Raw genomic sequence first — 25,019 nt, 5'->3', positions numbered from 1 at the left:
AATATTAGGCATTTTTTTAATAGCAAAGACATGACACTAATTTCTTTAAAGATATAATACTCCACACTTTTTAAATAGAAATATGAAAAACAACAAAAACAAACAGAAATGTCAAAGTTTGTTTATACCTTAGTGAGTCAAAAAAAAAAAGATTGTGATGCCATAGCCAACTACAGTTTTAAATATTTTGATATTTCTTTGTTGTTTTGATGCCAGATGAAATAAGCATGTTAAGAGGAACAGTTTTAATTAAAATTTATGGATCGAATTAACGAACTCTTTTTGTTTTATAGATTTATTTTTTCAAATTTATAATAAAGCTAGATAATTAACTACTAAATGTTTCTTTAAATATGGCTTATTAAATCTGTTAAAGTGTGTAGTACGGAGTCGATTTTTTTCAAAATATCCACGTATTAATGGGCGCCCTGTATTGTTAGCAATAGGTATTATTCGTATATCTGGAGTAGAGAAAAGTAGTATTATGTCTTTTCTATTTAAAAAATACCTAATATTGCTAAAAAGTGACCTAATAAGGGCAGCTTTAAATTCAACAAGAATTTAATGTGTATTAAACCTCGAATATCCCAAAAAGTAAGTAAAATTTTAATATAAGATAAATTACAAACTTACCATATTTGTTGTCCTAGATTTGATATATGAATAAACATATAGTATGTATCAGTAGTGTCCCAACACAACTTTATATTTGGCAATAAAAATATGAAAAAAAAAAACACATCCTCAATTTCTGCCTAAACAATGCAAAATTCGAGTCGGAATTTCTTAAGACAGTGATCTTTATTTTCAACAAGGATTTCAAAAATGTCGAAATATGTGTGTTCCATTTAAAATAACAATGTTGATGTCGGGGGGCACTTTTGGGACACCTTGTATCAACAAAATTTTAATACTTTAAATCTTCAGGAGAGTCCAAGAAACTTTTGTCGTATCTGCTATGGGTTTCCAGATCGTATAGTGGTCGTTTTATTTGGCACACGGTGTACACTCTCATACCACCGAGCCATAACCAAGCATGGTCCTAACGTAATAGTAAAATAATATTTTAGTAGTAGATGAACTACAAGAATGCCTGCAATTTCTTATTATGAATTTTAAAATTTGCATTGATCTGCTCCTTTACAGTGGCAAGTCTAGTCAGGATAGTAGCATCCACACTGCAATTAAAGACTATAGGAGTTTTTGTGTGCCGATGTTAAGATGCAATTTATTTTTTGTACACCACTGACTGAAAATATTGATGTTTGCCTAGAGAGTTATGCAGCAGTACCAGTTTGGATGCAGTGATATAGTTTTAGATCGTCTGCATAGGCAAACTTGTTTCAGATGATCAAAGATATGAGATCATCTATGAATCTATTAAACAATATTAGAACCTTGAGGCATACCAGAAATTGGAACAAAAGACACAGACATAAGAAGATAGGAAACATAAGAGTTTACTTCGAATTTGAGCAAAGAATTTTATGTAATATAATCTCCAAATTTTCGAAAAATTGGATAAAATCGTAGTAGGTTGGTAGTTTTGAACTGTGGAAGATTGAGGTTTTTGAGAATACCAATTTTCCAAGATAGAGACCCGTTTCAAGTGCCAGGTTAAAAAGCTGGTATGTCTTCAGGACCGGTGGTCATTTTGTTTTTGACTGATTTGCTTGCTGATAAGACATCCTGGTTGGTAAGGTTAGATATATGGACTAGATAGGAATTAAAGGACCTGGTTTGGCTGGGATATCGTGTAGACGCAACCAAAGTACTTTGCAAAAACTGCGACAACCATTGCATGGTTGAGATTCGTGAAATTGCCTTCCTACTCTGAATAAATGACCAGAATGTGATAGGATTATCATATGTGTGAAAACAGGTCATTGTCAGTGCTGCCTAGTTAGCACCTGATATGAAGGCGTTAGCGTTTGTAAATCATTCAATGTTTGAGTTCAAGACGTGTGCAGGGTTGTAGACCAGCCGGCATTTCAGAGGAGGACGGCGTGGGATTAGCTAATACATGAGGTTAATGGTATTTTCGTCATCCATGTCACTTACGACTAAAACATAATTATCAATATGGTCATTAATTAAATTTTATTCAAAAGTTTTAACGTAAGTTCTTCATCGGCTTGAATATTTGCTCGTTGGGGAGAGATGACGATGCTATACCCCTCTTTATCACCTGCCACACACACTATTTCAACACCTGTCCACATAGCGCATTGTTCAGGTATGACTTGGTTACTGAACTCTCACCAAATATTAAGAAAAATTGAAGAAGGTGATATGCTACTCCTTCCGCGTTTTAAACGGTCATAATTGGGAAACTTGTTCAAGTGATCTTGATAATGCATTCTAAATTTGTAATCGCCATCGCTGTGTGATTGCAAGTCTATCAAATAGACATTTGACATTGTTTATACAAATTTAAATAGAATATTATGACTTCATAAGTAATATTTTTGTATTTAACTTGCAATTCTTTAAACATTAGTGTTTTTCCTCCATGGCCTGTTCGTATGTGAGTTTATTAAACAACTCTTCGTTTGTAACATAATACGGGATAATCGTTTCTTCTGGTTTTAATGGCACAATGGCACTTTTGTTCGTTACCAACTTTTAAACGTTTTAAACGTCTGTAATCCAAAGGAGTACTGCACTGACTTGTAGCAGAAATTACTTCAGAAACGAGTTTAAAGTACCTTCCTTGAGAAAAATAAAAACAATTGTCTTCTCGTTTACTTCTTATTAGGTTTAACTTTTCAAGAAATTGATCACTATTTACTACAGTAGCCATCGAGTACAAATTATCTTGCCACAATCAATCAAATTTTGTGTAAGACTGGTGACAAGCCCACACGAAGACGCAGCGAAAAAATCACACAAAAGCCTGTTAGGACCTGTCGTTTCCGACATCGACCGATGCTCTTATGTATTTGTCGACAAACATTGGGGAAGGATCGAATTTAAAATAAAACCAATTATTGTTCGGTCTGTCACCAATTCATTTGGTGTCTGTCGACATTAACCGGTGTATGTCAACAATCACTAATTTAGGTCTTTCACGGTAACATTGCTTAACTCAGCACGACGAATAAAATCAGTATAGGCAATGCGCGACTGGAACATAATTGCATATTTGTTTTGTTTGAAATTGGGGAAAGCTCTCCCCTTCTCAAATATATTTACGGTTATTTCTTTGATGAATCATCATGGTAATCACCTTTAAATGCCCAGCCCCACAACTGATAATGTCAGCACCTTGTTGGAGAATCAGATCAGCAGAATTCAACTATCGCCAAAAAATCAGCTTAGAAAAACTCAAACTCAAAAGAGTCGAACTAATCAAAACTACTTATAGAAACGTTACTCTCACTGTCGTTAAGATCGAAGACAATTTAATAAATTCTGAAAACAGAAAAAACTTCTAGGAGTAGCATTTGATAATCACTTGAATTTCGAAGAACAGGTTGGGAAACACCTACGAGACATAATCATGCAATGTTATGCGATCCACATTTCTATCACAGCATTTGCCATTTGAAGTTCTAAAAGCTCCAGTCCAGAAAACATCCTATCGCTCGAAGTGGCTCGCGAAGTGGCACGTTTTATCGGTGAAATCAAAATTACAATAGTATGTTATGCAACATGTGTGGTAAACGACATTTGGATCACGAGTTTATAAATGAGTGACTTAAGAAGTTAGTTTTTGGGCACATTGTTGCAAAACAACATGAATACATTCACTGACATGATCGTCAGAGTTGATAAACGTCAAAATTCAAGCCGTGCGGTAAAGTCTGTGAAATACCTAATTACCCACCGATCTAGCATGCGGGAAGCGTCACTTTACCACATCAGTTTCGTTTCCCACGAATCCGAGCAACTTCGGACATTTCCGGGATTTTACTGCACGGATTTGGGAGCAATCGGATGTTTTCGGAGATAGTTTCCACGCTTTGAATTTTGACGTTTGTTATTTCTGACAGTGAATGAATTCGGTCGTAGAAAAATTTTAGTATGCAACACGTTCGGTAAACTATTTAACTCACTCGTTTATTAAAAACTCGCTCCGTTCGTGTCAAATAAACTCGTGATTCAAATGCCGTTTACCGCACTTGTTGCTTAATATACTATTTTCTACTCCCGTTTGTCAAATACCCAATTACACACCGATCTAGCGTGCAGAAAACGTCACTTTAACACGTCGGATTGGTTTCCCACGAATCTGAGCTATTTCGGACATTTCCGGGATTTTATCGTACGGATTTGGGAGCGCTCGGATGTTTTCGGAAACATTTCCCACGCTTTGAATTTTGACGTTTATCAATTCTGACGGTCATGTCGCTATATCGGTGTATAGCTATATCGGTGTATAATTAGGTATTTTACAGAATGGACTAGAAAAACTTAGAAGGAGATTATTTAAATACATTTTTCTACTCCTGTCTGTGAAATACCTAATTACCCACCGATCTAGCATGCGGAAAGCGTCACTTTACCACGTCAGTTTCGTTTCCCACGAATCCGAGTCACTTCGGACATTTTCGGGATTTTACCGCACGGATTTGGGAGCACTCGGATGTTTTCGGAGATATTTCCCACGCTTTGAATTTTGACGTTTGTCAATGCTGATTTTAAAAACGTAACAGTGTTCGTCAAACGCCATAGTGAAATTGAAGATGTCACTCCGCGTAAAACTCGACTAACGGAAATTAAAATTCACTTTCTCCACAATAACAATGTCGTTAACTATTTACATACTATTATTCCACTATACCGCTCTATTAATAATTTATATAGCGCTTCTAATCATATCAGTTGATTATTTATATATGCGCGTTCCGGCTTCTCTCTAGAACTGACAAGCGAGCGCGGCGCTCCGCTCTTGTAAAACGCAGAGCCTGCGCGTGAGCAATCGAGCCGTCTTTCCAAGAAGCGGCGTCTTTAATCTCGCTCCGTTCCTTGCGTGAGCCCTTGGGACGCAGACAGAGCCAGGTCGGGTTCCCCACCTTCGGCTGGGTCATTATTTATTCTGGTTCACTTGATGCAATTTTTTGGGATCAAACAATAAACTATTTATATATCTTTTTATCTATAACCAATTGTCGGCGAATATAAGGATGGTGAGGGCTGCAGGTTCCCCCGTGACGCGACCGCCTAAATGACGGCAATTTAGTGGGGCCCATTATATGGCGCCGAACTTTCACAATCTGTATCTTTCGGGAATTTTAAAAGGCGAACGCTTACATTACCGAAGAAACTTGGCGAATTTGAATATCCGGTTTAACGTTTTATACGAAAACTTTTAAAGCGTTTTTCAGGATAATAATATGCAAAATTTTCGGCCGCACCCACAATCCGGCGAAACCCACTTTACCGCCAACAAAATTCAATTAAAATGAAATTTTCTCGGAATATTGATGAATAGTTGAAAAAAAAAGATCGTTTAATAATTTATTATTATTTTAATAATTTAAATTTTTGTTATTTTTTAATATTATTTTACACATTTTAAGAAAACGATTGCGATTTGATCGAGTCGAACAGTCATAGAAATAACGTACTGAATGTCTAATTAATGAAATTAGTTATTCGAATCGAAAAACACGACACTATAATAGTCAACGTCTTTTAAAATGAATGCAAATGACCAATGCAGATTGATCACTAATTTAATGTTTTGGTTTATTGAGAGCACTATCCTCTGTTTTGCCTAATTTCGAATCTATGCTACTAATTGTTCTAGAACGGTTGGTTCTTTTAGTTCGGAAGAAACATTCGAACTATTGTTGGGCCTAGTCAGTTGATCGTGGTCACCTCGTAATAAATCAACCCTTTTCTACAATTTAAGTAATTAAAATATAACGTTTTAGGTACCTTTGAAAATATTTTGATATTGATTTGTTATTATTAGTTTAGTCACTTCAAAATATCAACGATTTTATTTTTTCCTATATTTAATTTATTGTGTATTTGTTCTAAACAGAATTATTTTCTAAACAAATTGTTGCTTGCTTATTACAAAAGGACGTTTTTCCGTTTTCTTATAATAATAAGGTTACTAGTTTTGCATACAACCAGTTGGTTTAATTTAAATCATATTCTCTTATTTTAGTTAATATGGAAATGTAGTACCCTTTGGTTTCTTTCCTTTGGTGTTACCTTTCTTAATACTGTCATTTTTTTTTTCGCTAAACGTGATGGTTTTTGTAATGCTTTTGTTTTTAAATTCGAACAAGTACTAAATGGCAGTAAGCTTACTGACAATTTAGTAATTAATTTCTTTTTTCAACGTTCCTGCGTCGGTTTTTGCTAGGTCGAAATTGCTGAGACTTCGTCAATCATCCTGTTGACTTCTTCATAGCTTCACTGAAACTGGCTCGCATTTTACTCTGTACCTGCTTATATATTGTTTGAGGGGGGCGCTAATGAGGGGTATAAACTTCGTCTCGGATGACTGAATCCAAAATTGGTGACAGGTAGAGACTTGAGTCGCGGTTAAGATTGTTAGGTTGTTTATAGATTTCTATAGACTCTCCGATTTTTCGTTTTTAGAAGAACTGATTACATGCAAGAATTTCAGTTTTATCGAATAAAATTTTATGCCCGGTTTCATGAGTGTGTTCGGCAACAGCTGATGAGTTTATTTGTCTTAGTCGTAAGGCTCTTTCGTGTTCTTTGAGCCGAGTTGATATTTTTCGTCCGGTCTCTCCAATGTATTCTTTGCCCCATAGGCATGAAATGCTGTAAACTCCTGGCGTCTCAAATGGAATTTTGTCTTTAACGGACCGCAGATGTTGAGAAATTTTTCGGACAAGTGGTAAATCTGATTTTGACGTTATACTTCTTTAGAACTTTTGATATGTGGTCAGTGATGTTTTGAATGCAAGGAAGGACCACAGTGGCAAGTGTAGGATTGCTTTCGGCCTCATTGCTATTGGAAGGTTGCGGTGAAGTGTATTTTTTGATAGAACGTTTGATATCTTTAACGTGGAAATTATTAGAGAGAAGAGCAGAGGTAAGGTGTTTTAATTCTGTTTTCAGTGACTCGGGCTGAGATAGTTTTATGGCTCTGTAAACAAGAGAGTTGATGATTTTTGGGCCGAATTGTGATGTGAGCATGCATTAAGGTTTCGGTCTGTGTGCCTAGGTTTTCTGTAAACACATTGACCTAATGTTAGGTCTGATTTTCTATTGATAAGAATATCTAGGAATGGCAGGTTATTATTAGCTTCCAACTCAATGGTAAAGCGTATGTTAGGGTGTATCGAGTTTAAATGTCTAAGAAAATCTACTAGGGTCTCTTGACCATAAGGCTAAATAACAAAAGTATCATCGACGTAGCGTTTCCATAATTTTGGTTTTAGATAAATATATTCGCGATGACTGGTGATAGTGGAGAAGCTGAGAAGCTGTTCCCGGCGTTTGTTCAAAAATTTGACTGTTATAAGAAAAATATGTTCCCGATAAGCATTTTTCAATTAAGGTGAGAAGGTTTGGTTCCAGATTCTCGGATTTTAATATATCTGAAATGAAGTCGGAAGTTTCAGGAATAGAACTTTGGTAGGGATTCTACATCGAAACTAACTAGAATATCTTGTTTACCTAATGTAATGCTTTTTAATTGTTCAATGAAGTGAAAGGAATTAAGTACGAAACTGTCAGTTTTAACTGTAAGGGGTTTAAATAAGGGAGCTGGATATTTTGCTAGAGAATATGTTGGATAACCAATGGTGCTGACAATCGGTCGAAGGGGTAATCCTGGTTTGTGAATCTTTGGAAGTCCGTAGAGACGCGGAATTTTAGAATCGTGAAGGGTAACAGATTTTTTCACGGAGTCTGATAGAGAAGAAGCCTTAATAACAGATTTAAGGTTGCGATTCATAGATGGCGTAGGATCTTTTTTAAGTTGACGATATGATCCGTCTGTAAGAATATCTTGAATCTTTTCCTGATATTCATTTGTATCCATCATTACCGTAGCAATTCATTTATCTGCTTTTAGGATCACGATCAATTTTGGGGCGATGCGTTAACGCTTCGGTTTGGTAGTTTAGAAGTGTTTGATGGTTTTCCTAGTGTTGACGTTAGTTTTTCAAATTTCTGAATGTGATTTTGGGTAGTAGATAAATGAAGATTTAAAGCTTTGTCATGAATTATGTTTGAAAGGGTATCGAACTCGGATGGGGACAAAATAGAAGAAATTTCAAGGTGTAAAGACAGAAGAGCCTTATTGATTTGGTCTATTTCCTTACGGGTATGATGAATTCTTTGTCGAAGTAAAGCGAAACTAGATTTTCGAAGAATTTTATAAGCGGATGAGGTTGTGATGTGATGGGATATTTTAAGAAAATTGGGGATAACGTTATGGTCTCTACAACGTAACAAAAAGGTCAGTGTACAGAGTAATCTTACCAGTTTCAGTCGGTGATCTTCTAACTTTCTGCATTTGCGCTTGATATCCTCTACATGAAGGCTTGTTAATTTTTCAAAGAAACGTCCACAGGCTACCGTAACGCTTTTTACAAAACTTCTGGAAGTTACAAATACAAATATATGGTATTTTTTTAATTGCAACAAGAGACAATTTTTTTATTGCCGACTGATATCAAACAGTTCACAGATGGACACCCTAATTAAGTGTTTTAGTTTCTTAAAGGTTCCGAACTCGTGGAATGAGTTTCCAGGCACATTCATTTCTACGCAGTTCAATTATTCTATAGAACCGATTCTAATTTTTTAAACCAACACAAATAAAAAATGAAACGTATGAATCCTAATCGAATTTGAAAGCGAGAATGTAGTACATTTTATTTAAGAGTGTTCGGAAAACATCACATGTTCGTATGCATTTCACACAGGAAAGTTCTCCATTTTCGTACTACATTATTATAGTATTATTAACAATAAAAAAAGACGAAAATCAGATAAAAAAATAATTAGTTTGTCAGGATTGCTATGAATATCCTTAACAATAAAAAGCGTTAAAGTTAAAGCAAATAAGTAAGTCTGCGTTTATTGGCACCAGCGATTTATTTGCAATATTAAAAATGAGTAGAATGGTGGTTTTCGTTTGTTAATACACAATAATAAGATGAAATATTAAACGTTCCTAACTCTTGTGGACAACTATCCCACTATGGACTTGTTAGGAAATATAGTATTTTTAATTTCTTTTCCTTTTTAAAACAAAGCGGATTAATAGGTAGAAAAAAAATCCATATTTTCGGTTAGGCAGGGATTAAAAACATCCCAGAGCTCCTGCCGAAACAAGGTTACACTGACATAGATACCCCAATATAGAGAATGAAAAAGCCAACCTCCAAGTGAGAAAAAGAGCAGAGATGCTACCAATAGATCCACAGGTGATATGTATCACGTCAATCTGCAAGAAATGCATTCAATGCCTGTCTAACTAGGTTGGTCCATTTAAAAACAGTGACAGAATGTCCTACCAAGAATGACGAGTGCCAACTGTGCTTAAAAGATGAGGAAACGACAGAGCACATACTGTGCAGATGCCAGAGAGTCAAAAAAAACTGGTGGTCGAAACGCTACTTACTACAAGGACTGACTCAGATGGGGTAACGAATACTCATGAGTGTCGCAAAATAGATCATCAGGTCGCAGGAAGAAGAAGAAGGTTATCAACGTGTTGCCTACTATCCTTCTTTTTTAGGCTCTTCAGTAAGGCTCGACGTGACTGTCGAAATGTCAAAAAAGTGTTTAAAATCTACCGAACACTAAACTAAAGTCCCGGAAATCTCCGAAGTAGCTAGCGATCGTCGATAACGAACCGGACTTCTTAAAGTAACACTTTTCACACGCTTGGTTCGTGCATAATCGAGTATTTTAGAATAGAGAGTAGAAAAAGTTGTTTTAATCCATTTGTTATTAGCAAGTACCTATGTATACCCCTTACTCGACTTCGATAAAAATTGGTAGCGTTATTATTGCAAGTGCTGATGGTTTAATTGAATGCTTTAACTAGACTCAAGTCATCAAGTCCAGCGGCGTCCCGTGAAAATTTCCAAATTTCCGGTGACACTAATAGTCGTCGATTACGCCTCCATAGTTGGTCCGCTAAGGGGACGCGTGTACTCCCGACCACCCCCTAAATTACTGCAGCTCGCCTAACGAATTATGGAAATTATCGGTAATGCCCGAATTCAACGGCTTTTGGTCTGTCGACTAAACGGGATTTCCAGAATTTTCTCCGACACGTGGAGCGGCAGGGGAAGGATCGAATTGAAACTTTGGGACCTGATTCGGCTTTGTCGTGTTGTCAAGTTACACGCATCATTGAGGTTTAAATTATATAATACGAAATTTTTGTAGTGGTGGATCACATTTTTTTCTTCTAATTAAACTTAACTAAATGCTTCAAGAAATAATTTTTATCCCCAAAATTTTTGGTTAATATATTTGACAAAAAAACTTTCAGTATTTTACATTTAATCTAGAAGTTTTACATTTACAATAGATATGTTTACAGAGTGGCAAATTTTAAGGGCAAACTCCCATATCAAATGGAATAGGCGGTAAAAACCGCATATGGATATCTAGCGCCGTTTCTCTATCTAACTTTAGTTCTTTCTTTGTTGATGTCTCTAACTTCCGTGTTTACGTTGGATGATTATTTGTAGCAACTCCTAAAACGACTATTGTAAATCATAGGGAGTTGATGTATAGTTTTCTGGTTGCTTCTTGTAAAAACTGATATCTATTTATTAAGTTATGTTGTATTCTTCGGAAAATGTCTTTATGTGGTTGTTTTCTCTTAGAATGAGGATCGTAGGAATAATAGGAACAGCCGGTAATAAGTCTACTGGTTCAAAGTGATTTGAATAAAACTCTAGCTAAATTTTATCAAGTGTGCTATAATATTGGAAAGATAATTTCAAGTTATATTCAACAGTTAAAAAAATATTCAAGGGTGCCAGACAAAAATGTATTTTTTGTTTGATCGCTAATAAACGATTACTTCAAAAATGTTATAATTAAGTCATTAGATTCTGCATAAAAGTTCGCTTTGGAAATATTTTCCTAGAAACTAAAAATTCTTCATAACAATAAAGGGTACACTAGGGTTCTTCTATCCTCCTTTAGAAAGGGGAGTTCTGGCGCACCTTATACGTAAGTAAATCAGTGTAGAAATATTTACTTTAGCTCTAATTGACTTACGACAGAGTTAAGATGAAAGTGGAAATTTACAATATTATCATATTCCGGAAACATTGTCTTTTCAAATTTTGATGAGTGTTACATATAAGATTAGGATAAAATGAAAAAATGGATATTTTTCAACATTGAAAATAATTGTCTCACAAGTATAGATTCGGAAAAATTATGTATGACACTTTCGGTATCATGTATCTACAGTGGGCAACAGTGGGCAACAAGCAAAGCATGATAAACTTTGCATTTAATTTATTATTCAGAACTAAGCGGAAGATTTACAATTGCAATTTTTCCGCCGAAACTGGCTTAGAATCGGTTTTGCAAACTGTAAATATTACTAAGCAGTAATATCAAAAGCAGCAAATCAATCGGCCCGACGGACAATCGCAGGAGGTGGCGAAACGCAGCCCTCACCCCCCAATAGGGAAGCGATGGGCAATCCCTTCGACCGAGTCGATCAAATCTCGCGAGGGCCCCCGAGAAAATGGAAAATTCCAGGCGGAAAGCTTTTTGTTCCACCGAATACTAATGAATAATAACAAAGCGGTTACAGACTCGTTGCTGCCGACGTCGATCCCCCCAACGGTTGTGGGGGGAACCTTGTTTGCTTTAGGGATTGCTTTATCTCGGAGATTAGCTCCGGGCGCGCGCTGGGGGTCACGGAACGTCTTCCCCATTAGGCGTACAAATTTTAATTGGCATCAGAGCCGTAGAGTTTGTTTTTTTGTTTTTGCTGTTCTTTTTTTTTGTGAAAAATACTTATTAAAAACGTCGTCCGTTATTTTTTAAATTTGTTCCATAGGACTTCGGGTCTCCGAACAAGTTAATTACAAAGCTGTTATTTTTTAAATTTTTAATAATTATTATTGATTATATTAAAATTAGATTTGGTGGATTGGTCAGCTACTGAAATCTTCTTTTCATAAAAAACTGTTTAGTGGACAATCCTGTTTTTTTTTATATTTCCATGCAATGAATTAATGTCGATTATTTTGATGTTATTAATTATCAAGTCATGTTTTCGAAATATATTGGCAGTAGATTTTGGCAGCGTTTTGAACAATTGGATTATCAAAAATATCTTACAACTAGCGCATTAAGCGTTTTACATCAAATTTGTTCTAAAAGTACAAGTAACATTAATAATAATAATAATAATATTAAGAATGTTCTATCGAAAACTAACCTCTAATAGAACAAGCGATCGTGGGACAAGAATCCGAATATTTGGGAGAAACCAACTCTACATAAAACTTACGCGAATTGGAACAAACATCAGACAAAAGATTCCGCACATGAGGCCCCAAAGCATCTCTAAAGGTGACTTAGAATCAGTACTAATCAAGAATTTTTGGTATAAAAAATTCAAGTCATTGAAGCCGAAACTGTGCTATTTTTTAATTAGCTTCTGCAAAACCCCGAGTCTGCACCACCCTTTTTGACGAAAGGAGTTTCTTACCTACTCCCGAAGACCGACTTACCAGTAGAAGACTCTTCGAATTATCGACTTATCACTTGCTTGCCTACCCTCTCCAAAATCCTAAGCGGCATTCTCTGTAACCAAGTATATGACCACCTACTTCAAAACCAAGAACGAAGAACACAAAGGCTACAAAAAACGGTCCCAGTATAGATCAGGTGGTATCTCGCGAAGATATCAAGAACAGGAAAGAGCTATACACCGCCTACATTGACTATGAGAAGGCCTTTGACAGTATGCCCTATTCCTGGCTACTACAGTGAAACAAAATCGATCCGATAATAATTAATCTACTTAGACTGATGATGAACAGATAGGAAACAAATCACTAATCACTAATTTTTAATCACGATAAGAATTCAGAGTGGAATTGTCCTCTGTTTCTGCATCGCCCTTAACCCAATGTCAACCGCTCTGAATAATCTTAAGAACTGATACCACCTTGAAAACGGCGTCATCAAACTGTTCCCACCAACAGAAAAAGGGCTCAAGAAGCAGCTTAGGTGAATAGAGGACTTCTCTAATGATGTCTAATGAAGTTTAGGCTAGATAAATGCAAGACAAACAACATAAAAAGAGGAATCGCATGAATCCAAAGGCCGTAGACTAACCCAGGCTTCGGGAGGGGGAACCATTGAATCTTTGCATAAGGATGAAACGTAAAAATATCTGAGATTCGATCAGGCCCGGGGGATTGCAGAGAATACAGTAAAGCAACAACTGGGTAAAAAGTTTAAACAACGGGTCACTACGGTCCTCAGAACGAAACTATCGGCACAAAACACTATCGCAGCTATAAATAGCCATGCGGTCCCAGTTGTTGCTTACCGTTTTGGTAATGGATACGAACCGACCTGGATGATCTCAATCGTACGATAAGCATCGTAAACATCACCCTAAATCATGTATTGAGAGGTTTCACTTGCCTAGGACTATGAGGGAATAGCTGACATGCGCCTTCGTCACACGAGCCAGGTCGAATTTTTTAGACAATACTTCCACAGTATAGAGATAGAGTCAGCGCTACATAGAGCAGTCATCAACCTAAAAGGAAACCTATCGCCACTCAAACTTAAGGATAGAGAGTATTAATGTGATCAGTCTTCAGAACAGATGAAAACAAAAAGAATTACATCTCAGATGTCCAAACAAACTCAACAATGAGCAAATCGACAATGCAGCTACATTCAAATGGCTAACGTGAAGCAATATATTCCCAGAAACTAAACGCTTCCTATGCGCGATACAAGAGCAAGTCATTCCGACAAAATCTTACCTGAAACACATTGTTAAGGACGAAAAAAATAACTGACACCAGTTGTCGTATGTGTGGCGAGGGTCACTAGACTGTAGTAGTGGCAGGCATTACGCGAATATACAACCACGCACAACCATGTTGCAAAAATAATTCACAGAGAGATCTGTCAAAATCTTGGCCTAATAAATTGTAATACTCTCAGTATGATTCAGAAACAGTACTGGATGACCACTACAAAGCCTATAGTAGACATTTTCGTACCCTCCCCTATTAACATTGAAGAGAAGTACTAAGAAAAATTGAAAAATAATTACCACCCGTTAAGGATATGAAGCAAACATGGGACGCACAGTCCACCAAAACCAGCTCCATAATAGCATGAGCAACTCAGCTGCAGATAGCAGTCATCTTGTCAATGTGCAACACATTTGGAAACGTGTTCAACAATAAAATTACACAAGAACAATAGACGAAAAATTTTAGTATTTTGTGATTATGCATCACCGACACCAAAATAATGGTCCATATTTACCTGCGTGAATTAAAAAAATAGAAAAAAATATAATGATAATAATTCATTAATGGTGTTAAATACAGACTATGTTGACTTCAAGTGAGTAGAATATTTTTTAAATTGAGGTTAAGGTTTATTACTTGTTTTGGTACACTAATAAACACGTTTGCTGCATGATACTCCCGGCCGATCTGACATCTGCGTATTCGAAAGAAATTAGGTTAAGTTAAGTTAGGTAAAATCAAGAAACACTCTAAACAGAATTTCATTTGTCAAATCATGAAATTACTTAAACAACAAGCGACATATTTCTAAAATGACATCACCAGACCATAAACTTTTTTTAGACACCTTGTAATTGCGTTATTTTTGAGTTTTTGAAAAGTCTATATGAACTTTAATAGTAATTTATCAAGTTGAATCAACCCTTAAATATTATGCTCATCAATTCTAGACACCCGGTAGAACTGTCATATTTATGTGAGTTTAAAGCTGCTATTTTTTGTATTTCATGAGTTAGCTTATCGAATTACAATATAAGGTAAAACATATAAAAAGCTGAGCCGTTGGTATCTCCTCCCCCCTGAAGTTGTCTGTCTTCTGCCTTCTTACGGGACTTAAGGAAACATGGTCTCTTGTATCAGCAAAAGGCAACACCTAATAACTAGAAGAACGGTTTTGGTCATCGTGTTCCTATAAGAAAGCCCTTGGAGAATCAGCGATGTGCGTCTTCAACGCCAATGACTTCTTGCGAAGAAAACTATGTTTTTCTTCCGTGGTCTTCGTGAAAATGGTGGACTCGGACAGTTCCTCGATGGAATGGGTTTTCTGAAGTTTGAGAAGCCTCTTTGCACAAGTCAGTTTCCCCACAATTCGAAAATCACCTTTTTTTTTGTTTTTTCCAGAGATAGTTTAATCGGGTACAGAAAATTGATTTGCGCGATGCAGATCAGTCACTTTCAATCCTACCGACTGCGCCAGTTAGCTTATCGAATTCCAAACACCGTCTTTTCCGAGATAACTTTTATTTTTGAAATTACATTTAATTACTTGGATGTTTTACTCGTCGTGTCGCGACTCTGACTGACTGTCAAAAAGCCATTACAATATAAGGCAAAACATATAAAACGCTGAGCCGCTGAGTCGGCGGAATCTGTTAGGCTCTCGTTGGTAACTCATGCAAAACGTAAACGAACCGCATGTTTTGTGTGTTTTGTTTTTATTGTTGTAGTTTATATATATTTATAGACCACTAATTTGCTTGTAATGCACTAGTTGCTTTATTATAATTTTAATTTTATTTTCAAATCAAATGTTTTTTTTCCAATTTTAATTGCACAAAATTTTCCCCTTTGCTAGGATAGCGTTAAAAAATGAAATAAATGAAATTTTGCCGCGAACAACGCCGCGTGACCGCAGCGTCTCGCCCGCCCCCGCCTCGCCCGGAAAACTATTTTTCAATTATTCGCCTATCAGTTCGCACAATAATTTACTAACGTCGATCGGACCGACAGCGGCGGCGGGCGGCGACGACTGGTTATAAAAAAAAACAAATCGATTTGTTCGGGGTGCGACAGACAATACGCGGGAATTGCCCCCCTTCCGCCGCTCCGACATTAATTCCGACTCGGAAATCCCCTTTTATTAAAACAATCCGAGCACTCTCGCGTCGATTAAAAATGTTTATATTTTCCAATTTTACGTCCCGCTTCGCTTTGTTTGTCCGCGAAAATGCTGTCCGACCTGTCGTCACGCAGGACGAGAGCGATCAAAATGTTGTCCCCATAAACGTGTGTGATTATCTATCGGTTCCGATTTTAATTTTTTTAATTACGCGAGGCCCAAATGCGAGTCCAATAATTTTGGTTCCAAAATATAGAGATATGATAAAATAAAATGAGTTTGGGAACAGTTTTTAGAGTAATTAAATAACAGTATCTTGAACTGAGGTGGCTTTTACTTGATGAAAATCCATTTATCAAAATAAATAAGAAATAAAAGTTCAGATTTTTACGAAATTGTATATTTTTACATGATAATTGTTTCGACAACATTGTATCTTTATCAAACATTTTTCGGTATATATAGTAGCAGGTAGTTTGTAAATATTACATTTGGTAAAGACACAACACACATGTGTCATGTGAAAATATATAATTTCGTGAAAATCTGAACTTTTTAATTTTTGAATAAATTTTTGCAAATTTACGCAAATGCATTCATGTAACATGACCTAAAATCTACCTTTTTGAACCAAACATTTATAGTTTTTGCATTCCTGTTAAAATGTTTTGTTTTTTTTTTTATTTGTGTTTATGCAATGGATAATACAATTTATTCAATTTTAAAACTTCTTGGCCATCGCGTACTTATTTAATTTATGAGACATTTTTAATCTTCTAAATAGTTCCTTAAGGATCTTACCGCAAAAGTTTTCCCTCTAGGTTTCTAATGTATTAGGATTTAATGAAGGATTTAGGCCTAGAAACCTCCTGAAAGCGCACAAGGTGGTTTCGATATTTCCAATATTTTGAATTTTAAAAAATTGATTTATACAATCGATACAAAAATTTACTAGATCTAGTACTGGTTTAGTTGTAACGAAACGAAATGTTGTCGATGTATTGGACGCTCTTTAGAATAAATAAATAATAAAACAAATGCATTTTAGAGGTAACAGTTACTACTGATATAAATACTAATTATTATTTTTTCTACACCCGTCTGTGATATGCCTAATTACACGCCGATTTAGCGTGCGGGAAGCGTCACTTTACCACGTCAGTTTCGTTTGCCATCACTCCGAACCAGTTCAGACATTGCTGGGATTTTACCGCACGGCATTTCCCCGCCTTAAGTTTTGACGTTTGTCAGTTCTGACGGTCATGTCAGTGAATGTGTGTTTGCGAAAATGTACCTAAAAACTAACGGTCGTAGAAAAAGTATAGTATGCAATACGTTGGGTAAACTTTTGAAGTCACTCGTTTATTAAAAACTCGCTCCGCTCGTGTCAAAAAAATAACTAAATAAATAAATAAAAATAAGGCGCGTATACAGTCCAATAACATTTACTTTTATTTAACGAATATAACGAAACGAAAGCGGAAAGTTAACCCGAGCAGGAAGAATATCAGTCTGACGACGCATTTCTTTATTTCATACCGCCCGATAATAAATCCTTTTCGCCCTACCAATCGGCGCCATCAGATAAACAAAAACATTTGAGAACCCCTTATCCTCAGGTATTTGAAACACTTTTTCAACTGGCACTCTTTGACCGGAAGCGGCGTTCATAACAAACATCGAAAAATATCCAGCAATAAATAATTTTAACTGGTCTTCCGCTGGTTTCTAACAATATACTATTTTCTAATATCTTCTTTAAAATACCCAATTATACACCCATCTAGCGTGCGGAAAGTGTCATTTTACCCGCACGGGTTTGGGAGTGTTAATTAAGTACTCGCTCCGCTTGTGCTAAATAAATGCCGTTTACCACACTTGTTGCATAATGTACTATGTTTTTTACATTTATAACGCAATAGTATATTATGCAACAAGTGCGGTAAATGGAATTTGACTGACGAGTTTATTTGGCGCGAGCGAAGCGCATCGGAGCGAATGTTTAATAAACGAGTAACTTACGGAATGTGTTGCATACTATACTTTTTCTACGACCGATTTTGGGTACATTTTCGTAAAACATCTCGCATACAATCACTGATATGACCGTCAGAACTCGAATGCCGTTTACCACACTTTTTGCATTATATATAATGTTTTTTATATTTACAACCCAATAGTACATTATGCAACAACTGCGGTAAACGGAGCGAATGTTTGATAAATGAGTGACTTAAAAAGTTTACCGAACGTGTTGTATACTCTACTTTTTCTACGACCGTTTTTGGGTATATTTTCGCAAAAAAACACAAATACATTTACTGGCATGACCGTCCGAATTGACAAACGTCAAAATTCAAAGCATGGGAAATATCCCCGAAAACATTCGATTGCTCCCAAATCCGTGCGGTAAAATCCCGGAAATGTCCGAAGTGGCTCGGATTCGTGGGAAAGGAAACTGACGTGGTAAAGCAACGCTTCCCGCACGCTAATTCGGTGGGTAATTAGGTATTTTACAGACTGGAGTAGAAAATAGTATATTATGCAACAAGTGCGGTAAACGGCATTTGACCCACGAGTTTATTTGACACGAGCGGAGCGAGTGTTTAATAAACAAGTGAGTTAAAAAATTTACTGAACGTATTGCATGCTATACTTTTTCTACGACCGTTAGTTTTTAGGTACATTTTCGCAAAACACGAATACATTCACTGACATGACTGTCACAACTGACAAACGTCAAAATCCAAGGCGTGGGAAATATCTCCGAAAACATCCGATTGCTCCCAAACTCGTGCGGTAAAATCCTGGAAATGGCCGAAGGGGGCTCGGATCTATGGGGCAAGCAACTTACGTGGTAAAGTGATGTTTTCCGCAGGCTAAATCGGTGTGTAATTAGGTATTTTACAGACGGGAGTAGAAAGAAATATTTACTACTTAACGTATTAGTGATAAGCGGGAGCCTTATTCTACCATGTATCGCGTTGACCTTTATCCGTTAGTAAGAGTACACCTTTTTTCTTCTCGTGTGCGCAAGTTTGACATAAAGAATAAAATAAAACATTACTAAAGGAAGCGGTGGAAAGTGCATATTTACAAATAAAACATGAAATTTGTTTCGAGGAGACATGTGACGTCACTGCTCCCGTCCAATTGGCTTAAATAAAGTGCTCTTTGGTTTACCGTCCTGGGCCAAAAGTCATTGTATTAAAACTATACAGCTACTAGACATATGAAGACTCAGCCTATGCCGATAATATAGGACGGTTCATGCTCGAGATTAAAAATCTGTTTTAAAAAAAAAGAGCCTTGCGGCATTGACCAACCAACAGATCACCAATAAATTTGGATGCGGCATTTTTACGGCAGTATTTTCTGTGTGTGGAAATAGCTACTTAGAAAGAAAATGGGCGGAAAACCATTCCCTTTTGTATGAAAGTATCAATGCCGTCTGCGGTGCATCAGTTTTTACCGTAGTAGAGGCGCTAAATTATCTAATTAAATAGCCATATTTAGTAATAATAGTTATCAAACATTTTAGTCCTTATCAGTTTCTCAGAATTCCACATTTTCTTAAGTATAATTAGTCGTTTTATTTAAGATATTCATTCTGAAAAAAATATACAGGGTCAGAGGAAATTAGCTGTCATTTGTAAAACATAGGTTTCTTACCGGCAGTTGAAAAAAATAAACGACCCAAGAAACCACAGCAATACCCATTGAAACACTATCAAACGGGACTGTGTCGGAACAAAACAATCTCAAATGTTTGTTTTTTATAGGTGAAACGAGAGGGAGCGATGTCGAGGACGGCGCTCAGTCCTGTGGGAGAACGAACAATGAAAAAGGAATATTAGCCGCGTACGAAGAAAAATGTCGCTGGGGAGTTGCCACGCCGCTGATATTTGTTCGGGCTACAGTCTCATTGACTGCGTTAAGAAAGGTATACATATGATCCACCATGGTGAATTTTGAAATAAAATCAATTCATATCAAAGTTTTAATGTCCGACGAACGTATAATTTCCATTTTAAATGTAGTATCGGCCAAATAATTTTTTTTTATGAAAACACCGGTTGGAGACTATATTGCCTCTGCAAAACCTCGTTAATTTAAACAATGCTACCTAACTAGCAATATCTAAAAATAAGTTAAATTTTTAGAGACATTTCCCAAGTAACTATTTACGCGGAAAGGTTGTTAAATTTACGAGTTTTTATTTAAGGGTAAAAATCGCATGGCGATATCTTTTTTGGGCCAAATATATAAATTTCCGTTATTACAAAAATGGAAACAACTTTCTTATTTGATAATATAGCAGTGATATAGCTATGGACTTAAAAAGACCTGTGCTGAGCCGTTTTCAATAATGCGTTATTGGTATCTGTAGTAAAAAACGTTTTTTTTTTTGTAGTAAATTTTTTTTTTTTTTTGTGTATATGTGATGTATTATTCTGTATTGGATTTTGTGTTTTGTCACAAATAGTTAGTCGCCAAACTTAAGCTTTAAATTCATTTAAAATTTAACATGGTGTCAAGATTATATGGTATTGCTATTGGTATTGGTATTAAAGGGGGGCGTCCTCGCGTGCGTCCAAGCACTTAGGCCACCAGATGGGCCCGTTGTGCCCTCAGGCCGCTCTAGAGGGCGTCCAGAATGCCGCCCCTCCTATAGAAGGTCAGCAATTCCTTTAGCCCAATACCGTGCACTGAATCCGGATCGATCAAGGCCGTTCCGAAGACTCCCAATCTTGCCCATGTCAAAGCAGGGCACTCGGTGAGCAGATGATACGGGGTCTCCTCCCCTTCCATGCACCACCTTCACTCCGGGTCGTCTCGCCTCGCCTGCCTCATTTCCGGACCAACTCTCCAGCCCCCCGCGGCCCGGTCTCACGCCCAGGCTTCGAGAGCTCCCCGCCTCACACACGGGGCGATCCCCAAGCGGGGCTCTGACCCTATATGCCTATGCGGGGAGCCCTCTCTGGCTAAGGCGTCCGCTGCCTCATTGCCCCGGACACCGGTGTGACCCGGGACCCAGACCAACGTGACCTTCCTCTCCTCAGCCACTCTCCTCAGTACCCCTTTGCACTCCTTTATCAACAAGGAGTGCGTACGCACTGACTTCAGCGCCATAAGTGCAGCCCTACTATCCAAGCAGAAGAAGACCCTCCTGCTTCCGTGGTTGAGCCGAAGCACCTCTCTGGCCGCCATCAATAAAGGGAAAATTTCCGCCTGAAACACAGTGCAGTACTAACCCAGAGGAACCGACAAGCTCGATCCCGTTGTCTCGCAGTACGCTCCAGCTCCGGCCAGGTCTCCCATTCTGGACCCGTCCGTGTACCAGACAAGTCCATCCCAGGAGCCGACTCTGCCCTCTCTCCACTCTTCCCTTGATGGGAGGAGAAAGGAATTTGTCAAAGAAGGTCATGTCAGGGATCATGACGTCACTCGGCATGCTCATGACCCCGCGATCCCCGCGACAGCCCTCTAAGATTATATGATATGACAAAGTATTACATATTGTTTAACGAAAACGTAATACAAGAAACACTCAAAATCTACACTATTATTGAAATAGAACAAACTGCCCATCCTGGTAACATAACACCTGGTTATTATTTGTAAAATATGACATGTGTTTTGCCCACACGTTCATCATCAGACCCATAAAAGCAATTTTTGAAATAATAGAAACTTACATAAATTAAGGATACGCACATGCAAAGACGGCGACTCAAACGTGCACACACAAATTGGATTGAGACCGAATCTGTTTTATTTTACCCAGAACACAAAAAATCTGATAAGATTATACCGAGACCTGCACTTTATATTGTTAACAAAATAATGTCGACTCAAAATTAAAAACGTCATTGACGCAATGTAGGATAAGTCTCTTTTTGGTTTTGGCCATTTCTAATTTCTCCAGAAGATCAAGTTTCTTACTTTTTGGGCACCCATGTAAAACAATGACATTTTTATTTGGTGATAAGTTATACCCCGTGCACAAAGGATGAATAGCGAAAGCAAATTTGATCTCTGTCAACTCAGTGTCCTTGTATTTTTTCACCAAACTAAGATATTCGTGAAGATCTTCCTGCCAGACTGCCCCATATAAACTGCATTACAATCCTCACAGTTCAAAGAATATACTCCCTATCTGGAAAAATAATCTCTTACATCCTTACCTCTTATTACAAATTGTTTACGTGTATTGTTTGTTTTAAACGCTACAAATAAATTCCTTCTCTTGAACAATTTAGCTAGGTGTAACGAAATATCACTGAAATAGGTCAAGCATTGGAACATTGGAGGTTTTGATTTTATTACATAATACGATACGATACGATAACAAAGTGAATAACCGTTATTGAATATGATTTGTCTAATCGTCGTCAATTCCTTATTAAATGCTCACTTTGAAAGTGGAATGTTAAAAAGTATCCCCGATTTCCTTCTCCAACGTAAAGTAATTTTTTTCAAGGAAGGGATTGCGTTTGTTGGCTACCAATTTGTGTCTGTGTGCGTTTGAGTTGACGTCTTTGTATGTGCATATTCTTAATTTATATAAGTTTATATAAGTAAAACAAACGGTCGTAGAAAAAGTATATTATGCAACACGTTCGGTAAACTTTTTAAGTCACCCGTTTATTAAAAACTCGCTCCGCTAGTGTCAAATAAACTCGTGAGTCAAATGCCATTTACCGCACTTGTTGCATAATATACTATTATAGATCTGTTGATGCCCGTGCGGGCGAAACACATGTAACATTTTACAAATAATAATTTTTGAGACATCGACTTCGGAGTTTAATTGAATAGTTTTACAGCGGCGACCCCGTCAAGTGCAAGAGTGATAGACTTGTTGAAATATTTTTGTTCTTACCATAACCTTGTTCAAAAAACTATGATTATTAACGCTGGTGGTCAAGAGGGCCCTTTGCGAGTTGGTTCCATCATAGAGCCACCATCCTCGTCTTTTTCTTAAGATAATAAATAATTCTAGTAACCATTCATGAAGTCTGGTTACAGAATCAATCTTTCACAATTTTAAGAATACAGTTTACTTCCTAATAAACGATTCTCTGAGTTCTATTGATTTGGAGGGGTTACGGGGGGATCTCTTGATGAAATGCTTACGTTATTTTATAATGTTCTTTATAGGATAATCCAAAGATTTGTGCCTCTCAAAACGCTAGCTCCAAGCAAGTTTCCTATATAGTTTACACAAAATTTCTCTTGAAAAAAATTGCACACAAAAAATTTAAGTATTCTAATTCTATTGATGACTGGCGAGACCTCTATATCTCATTTTTAATGAATCACTGAAGCTTTAAATTCTTTTAAAATTTTAAATGGTGTCAAGATGATATGATATGACAAAATATTATATATTGTTAAACGAAAACACATTATATTAAAATAGCCTACTCTAATTACAGGTAATACAAGAAACACACGAAATCTACACTATTATTCAAATAAAACAAATTGCCCATCCTCAAAGAGACCTGGTTATTGTAAAATGTGACGTGTGTTTTGCCCACACGATCATTATCAGACCTAAAAAAGCAATTTTTGGAATAATAAAAAAACTTACATAAATTAAGAATACGCATGCACATGCAGAGACGTCGACTCAAACGCGCAATGCTTACGTTATTTTATAATGTTCTTTATAGGATAATCCAAAGATTTGTGCCTCTCAAAATGCTAGCTCCAAGCAAGTTTCCTATATAGTTTACACAAAATTTCTCTTGAAAAAAATTGCACACAAAAAATTTAAGTTTTTTAATTCTATTGATGACTGGCGAGACCTCTATATCTCATTTTTAATGAATCACTGCATTTGGGCATGTTTCTAAACTTCTGGAATATATCTATAAAACAGGAGAACGTCCCGATGTTATAAATTATTGATCTGTATCCGGTCCCTACCAATGTTGTTCGAAAACACAGTTTTTAAATCCCTTTTTCAAAAATAGAATTATAGATCATTAATATGGCATTCAATAGTTAAGGTCAACAACATTGAATTTGATTACGTACGTGGACTCAATCGCTGGTGCTTTGGATTTTTACAAAGCCTTTGATAGGGTGGATTATGCAATGAGCTTAGTAAACTGTGTGGAGAAAGTATTACAGCTAAACCTTTGGAGTGCATCGAGTAATATCTGGGGGGATGCAGTCAGGTTGTTTGACTTGGAAATTTCTCATATATGTCCTGCCTGTTTTCATAAAGGTGCGATGGTGTTACTTGAATGGTATGGATCCCAATCTCTCAAAATGCTTAAGTATCTCGTTTCACCGCCATCGGGATCCTATAGTTTACGAATATACTTGGATGAATGAAAACCTGAAAGCGGCTTCAATGTTAAATCCTTTGGCGTGCTCTTCGAAAGCGGCTTTACCTTCACATGTACCACAGGACCAACTATGAACGTAATTCATTCATTGTAAAGGCCGGCTAATGAGAACGAGCATTTTAATTTTTTCACTACTGAGAATAGAAATCAGTGTCGAGCAAGCACAACATAATATGATCCAACATGAACCTCTATCTGATTATTATTATTTTCATTTTATTTTTTTTTCTCCTTAGCTTGTAACATAAGTTTTTACTTGTACTTTTCAGTTTTGTAACAGGTAAACCTAAACCTGTAATTCAATTGTGCATCTTCCCTAAGTTCTTATGTAAAAATTAACTCTGTCAGTGAATTCAAAATAAATAAAAAACAAAAATGTTTTACCTAAAATGCCATAATCCGACAAATACATTTTTTAAAATGATAATGTAGATTTCGTGTGTTTCTGCAGTATTTACATTTATCCTCAATATCTGAGAGAATGATCGAATTTTTTAAGCTAATTTAATTATTTCCTAAAATTAATCTTAACAGCTTATTTTGCTTTCTTTTCCTTTCTTCTTAATATTAAAAGCACCATGTACATAA

At 36.6% G+C, this 25,019-nt stretch overlaps 1 protein-coding gene across 1 annotated transcript in view; it reads left to right on the top strand.

The window, feature by feature from the left end:
• LOC132700030 (uncharacterized) overlaps positions 1–25,019 on the top strand; it is an 85,758-nt gene that overhangs the window by 15,476 nt on the left and 45,263 nt on the right. Inside the window, exon 2 of the mRNA XM_060667105.1 lies at positions 19,848–20,008. Coding sequence (XP_060523088.1) covers positions 19,939–20,008 — 70 coding nt within the window. The 5' untranslated portion in view covers positions 19,848–19,938. The remainder of the gene's footprint in view (positions 1–19,847; positions 20,009–25,019) is intronic.

Source organism: Cylas formicarius, unplaced genomic scaffold (assembly GCF_029955315.1).
Source record: "Cylas formicarius isolate icCylForm1 unplaced genomic scaffold, icCylForm1.1 PGA_scaffold_10__41_contigs__length_53128322, whole genome shotgun sequence".
Classification (NCBI taxonomy): Eukaryota; Metazoa; Arthropoda; class Insecta; order Coleoptera; family Brentidae; genus Cylas; species Cylas formicarius.
This window is presented reverse-complemented; position numbering and strand designations above follow the sequence as displayed.